At 36.9% G+C, this 6,092-nt stretch overlaps 1 protein-coding gene across 1 annotated transcript; it reads right to left on the reverse strand.

The window, feature by feature from the left end:
- Positions 1-5,750, reverse strand: LOC127857693 (DBH-like monooxygenase protein 1 homolog). Its single transcript, XM_052394316.1, has 4 exons — positions 5,583-5,750; positions 4,926-5,104; positions 2,340-2,489; positions 1-202 (listed from the first exon to the last, which is right to left on the reverse strand). Exons 1-4 carry the CDS (start codon positions 5,659-5,661, stop codon positions 56-58), a joined length of 555 nt encoding a protein of 184 aa, XP_052250276.1. The 5' UTR covers positions 5,662-5,750; the 3' UTR covers positions 1-55.
- Positions 5,751-6,092: the final 342 nt, after the last annotated feature.

Below are 6,092 nucleotides of genomic sequence, written 5' to 3' on the forward strand. Positions count from 1 at the left end.
TTTAATACTAGCACATGTGATTTAATTCATTTCCGTATTCACAGCATGATCCATCTCAAAGCAGCGCCCGCCCCACGGGTGTTCCTCCACCTGAAACGAGCTCAAGGTCCATGCTGCCCCTGAGTGCTCTGTGGTAAGTGTAGTTTGTGGGTGCAATGGGGTCTTCACGAGAATACGACCAGATCACGTGGCTTATACCGCTCTGAAATGCAACAATTTAAAATTATGATCGCCTTCTTAAGAGTAATTTGCCGCAAATCATGTCCCTGGGGTCAAAGCTTGCCACGCCCCAAGGGTCACGTGATTTACAAACAGCCAATGCCAAGGAGGTGGTGCTAAGGACAGGAGGTTGCGCCAATGCACGATATATGAATCAGCACATGCCTTACAATGTTCCTTTTCATATTTCTTTTTATTGCTTCAACGTATACACGTTAACCCAAATAGCTACAGAAAATATACACATTCTATTAAAAAACAAGATGAAAATATATAAGTAACCAACTCAATTAAGATGTCGGCAACCTGAATAAATCATATTGGACGATCTAAACCAAAAATATGTAATACTAAAAAAATCCAATAACACAATTCTCAACATTCTCGATATATTTCTTCTACAACAAATGTGTTTATACAGCAAGATAATTCACGAAATAATCTGAAGATGTAACCTCTGCTTGAAACGATGATATTTGTCCCCTAATCCAAAACCTTAATTCGCTTAAAGGCAAAAGTGAATGAATCTTAATAAGGCTAAAATATATCGTTTGTCCCTACTAACTTTTCCAAAAAATTAGGATATTTAATCGTTAACTTGCGTATTATACTCAAGTTACTTTTCAGTTTTATAGCATATTCAATGACCGAAAACATCAAAATCTTTTTGAAACACAGTCATGTTTCTTCATAAGTATGTGGACTTAACTTGTTCGATGATATTTCACTATCATCCAACAAAGAAAAAAGATCGAGTATCCAACCTGGAATACGTCACAAAAAACGTACGGTCGGTAAAGAAAATTAGAACAGATGAAAACGTGTAGTTTGGCGCCACCTCTTGTCATTAGCGCCACCTCCTTGGCATTGGCTCAATCTCTATTGGAAAAATACAAAATATCTGTTAGACCGACTAGTAGCCGATGTTTTGTGCATGCAACAACTTGTATATGTTCACATTAATCATTTGATGTCCTTGGCGTTTTTATCGCATGGAAATTTGCTCGTAACACAGGCCAAAACTTCGATATGCTTTTACAAACACCACCATAACACAACTCACAAAGGTCCTAACGTTTGCAAATGAGTTGTACTTGTGTGTTTCTGTACATGAGTTGATGAATTAATCTTCGCTGAATCGCACTCCATTGCCCGACTTTTTTTAAATAATGCGAAATATGTTGAAAAAAATATAAAACTTACGCATCCTAGATTTATCTGTGAATTTTCACAACCTTCGGGGCTAAGCGCCACCACGGAAGAAGCAATGGCTCATTTATCAATGCATCGCAAAAAGAGGTGACGCCCGTGATTAACGGCATTATATTTGTGATTAGTTTGATAATTTTTCCCTTCATTGAAAAATTTTGTTGCCAGGGGTGGGATAGTTTCCCTCATATGGATTAAGTAAAACCACGTGAACACTAGAATTCAAATTGTTTGCCCAATGTTCATGAAAATAACTCAGAACACATGTTCCTATAATAACTCGGCGAAGTTCGAAAATGAATCCGGTACAATTTTAGAAAAATGGCGGACATGGGTCGGGGAAGTTTTCCTGATATGTCTATAGTGAAACCGTGTGAACATATTGGATGTCACATGTTGTGTCAAATCTTAATGGAACATTCTCAGAGTATTCTACTGATGTCTCAGTCGAGTTTGAACATGGATTCGGCCCGTTTAAACATGGCTTTAATGGGAGTGGCAGTTTTCCTTATACGACAAAACGTTAACCTTATGTACACTTTGGTGTTTCTTTGCTTGCCCAATCTACAGTAAGCTCTACCAAAACATGTGTTCAAATTATATATAAGCCGAGTTCAAACAGTTGCGTAAAATGCAAGGTCAGAAGCCACAGTTATACAAACATCTTAAACGCTGTTTAAAACAATTTAGTTCATTCGGTACTGGAGGAAGCGACTTATGGTCTTTGGTAAACTGCGAAAAAAGGGTAAGGATACACCCCCAGCCCATATTATACCAAACGTTTTGATGAAATATGTGCTCGCTTTATACTGTACTTGATGAGATTGACAAAAATTAATATCTACTTGCATGGTTTATGATGCGTGTGCGCCGATGTGGGATTTGTGAGGATATGGGTGAGATGGACTTACATTGATATCTATGTCGTCTGGTTTGTCGCGTGTGTGCAAAGCGCGGCTAAACTTCATAATGGTTCCCTCGTTGTCCTCGGTGGCGAGGAGCAGGGTCCAATCTTGTGACCCGTCACGAATCGGCTGTCCATGTCGATCGGTATGGTAGTCCTGAAAGCAATTAATAAGTATATGTCGGCGTATGTAGTACGTCAAAGACGACTATTTTGGAACCCCATCAAGCAAAATGGGCAAGGATGGAGCAAGATAATTGAAGTCTTATCTAAAATAAGAATTGCAAAACCGACCAAATTCGAGACAACAGCTGGCCTTATTGGTGGGATCATGTACCGCAATCGCTGAACTAAACAAATTACTTTTAGTTCTTAAACGTACGTGCGCAAGTTTCTAAATTAGTTATCTTTTATCGTTCCCACTAAATTAAATTGATCAGCACTTTTAAGACAAGAATTGTATAAAATGGTAATGTGTTAAAATTGGAACTTATGTTAAATTTATGACGTACATTGAAACAGCTTGAATTTTATTTGATGCACGAATATTGTAATGCTTAGGTTTAAAATATGACAATTTCGTTTCCCTGTGTAAACAAGCCATATATTTTCATTCACTTAACATTTTGGAGGCTAAGTTTTTATGGCGAGTCAAACGTTCAAGGTTTTTGTAGTTGTGTGATATGTTTGTTCTATATTTCCATGTTTGTGTGGTATAGTTGTATATATATGTTGTATAAAGTATATGTAAACATATTTGGATACAGTATTTCCATATGTCTGTTGTACAGTTTTCATATATATGGCATATAATGTTGTATAATTTGCCTCATGGAAATAGTTTAGGTTACAATCCATTACAACATTGTGTATTCCTGTTTGGAAAATAGTGCTTATTTCTGAATACTGTACTTAATTTTCTTTCTGATTTAAACGCCATTAAGCGATCTCGCCCATTCTTTTTGTGGTTATTTCCTGTATGCTGTGTCTGTCAACAGAGAGTGTTGCATATCCTTGGGAAATACGTTGGAAGATGAACGCTCTGGGTGCGTTTATTGAAAAACGTTGCTTTTGTCGGAATCGCAATCCCGAAATCCTGGTTTCCGAGAGTGCTTGTATTTGGGGGATCAATATTTTCTTAGAATGTGCGAGAAGGTATTTTGTAATTGGAAAAGAATCCGTCTTTAAAGTGATTCCAGGTTTGGCAAATTTGATGTATATTAAAGGCTAGGACATGCCTTTAAAATTGGCAGATTTATAACAGGACCCAACGGGATTTGGAATTAGTGTAACCTTACCTATTGACCATGTTTCAACACACATAAATTCATAAATCGAAGACATGTATGGAATTATACAACACACATTGTTCCATACCCATATAGGATTTTACCATTAACATATATGGCTTTATGTAACTTATATACAGAAGTATACCACATAAACATGGAAATATAAAATATACATATACACACACATATAATACATACACATGCATACATTGAATTTTGCATAGCTTGAAACGCCATAAGTTGGTATTAACGAGGTTACATTTGTAGATTGACTAGTTAACTCTCATGATATGTATCAAACGTAATAATTGCCTACAATTTGTGAAGTTTTCCTGGAAAAAAGATGGACAGATTTACCGCTTCAATTTTTTTTAAATAAAAAAATACTATTGTTTTGATGGTCCTCATCCGCTCTCGATGAAAACGTATTGAAATGCAATTTGTTTGGAACGTAGCATTCATAATTACCAAAGGCGGGCCTACTGAGTTCGATTGACATTTTGTGTTTTGAATCCTTTTATAGATTTGATCAACGATCATTTAACAAAATAAATAAATATAGCGTGCCATTGACAATTGGGGATGGACCGTTTTATGGGTATGCAAACACCTACGATGTGGGTAATCATTGCAGATATCGGGCCGTTTAGCTTATCTAGATGCATCTACAGCCGACAGAGAAAAAACAAGGATGTCCTTTGATATGCAAGTTGTATATACGTGAATAACACTTCAACACGCTCCCGTGTATTGTGCTCATTAACCCCGTTTACAATACAATATTTGTTATTTTTCATATGGTAATAACTATTAACATACAATAACTCAGCAATTCTAGACGAATAGACCACCATGCCGAAGAATCTATATTACTGAAAATGTCTGGCAAACAATCTAACTTAAGTCGCACTAGTCAATGTTGAAAAACTTATTTACTAAAAGTTGAAAATTAATTAGAACTTATTTTTATGCAGGATGGTGCCATTTCACCCATATATAAATGGGATTACACGTATGAATACTAGTAACTGTAAATGTGTGAAGAATGTTCAGCTTGCCAGTATTTAATATTCTATACTAGTAAAGTTTAAACCGTTGTACCTCGATTGCATCGAAAGCTTTCGGTTTTTTGATACACTCAGTTCCGTTTCATGGATGGTATCAGTACAATGTGAATTAAGAGGGTGTTTGCTGATGATGCCCTAGTGGGATACAACTAAGGACCTATGGACGGGCTACAATTCCAGTACGCTACCGAGACCTATAGTCGCTACTTTAGTCACAAATCGACAAATGCTTACTCCAAAGTAAGACTGTCCGTTGCTGACGTAGCCCATAACGACGTCACCAGGGTACATTGCACCGCTGGCGTTGGCGGTCAGACCGAACCCGACGTAACCGTGCGCTGCCACGTGCGCCTCGAACGTGATGCTGCTTTGGTTTGTCTTCCAAAAAATGTGGTAGTTTGGATCCAGTGTGGCTAGAAGCATAGTAATTTAAAAACTCCAATTAAAATTGATCCACATTTTATTAGCTTGAGACTGTATATACATCGAATTGTAATGTGTTTTTGGTGTGTTGTACGAATAACTTTGTTCTTTTAGCTTATGAACACGGACTAAATATACGATACATTGTAATGCGTTTAATTGTATGTTATGCATAAAATGTAAAGTAGTTTACTAGTAGATTACTATGTTTAGCATAAGAATTAGATGTAACTGACACCAGGTATAGCAGTTAAATAGATTACTTAGATTATATGGACTGTACATATTACTTACTCTCTATGAGAGTCATCCATGTGTTTATAGGGCATCCACGCAACACGTACACATGCATTTTGATATGACGAACATCGAAATTGATATTAAATTAATATACCACAAACAACACGGACGTTCATCTTGGCGAGAATATGGATGCAACAACATTTACTGGAAAACTTTAACACTCACCCTTGTGCGGGAATGTTTCCGTCGGATCATGGCTTGATGTCATGGAAACCATGAACAGCAAATATAGAAAGAACAACATGGTCTAAGAATACCGTGGGTGTGATAACAACACTGTTGATGACGCTTGGTTTTATACCTTCCATGGCGCTATGACCAATACTGATAAGAGTAATAAAAGTCACGCGAATTAGTCACGGATTGGAAGTGTGTCTCCTCACAAATATACATGTTGAATCACGTTCAAGATTGCATGGTTTCATCGGACATTTTTCGCCCATAATGTTGAATCAAGTTTAACCCATTCATGCCTAGTGGACTCTCCCATCCTTCTAAGTTGGATCAATTTATTTCCAAATTTAGGGATGTCTAGTATATTTACATCTATATTTAGAATATTTGTTACAGAAATTCCTTTAAGCAAACAGCGTAGATCCTAATGAGACGCCGCATCATGCAAAGACCTTTTTTTCTAGACACTAGGCATAAATGGGTTAAGATTGCGTCAGACAT

This window comes from Dreissena polymorpha, chromosome 14, assembly GCF_020536995.1.
Source record: "Dreissena polymorpha isolate Duluth1 chromosome 14, UMN_Dpol_1.0, whole genome shotgun sequence".
NCBI lineage: Eukaryota > Metazoa > Mollusca > Bivalvia > Myida > Dreissenidae > Dreissena > Dreissena polymorpha.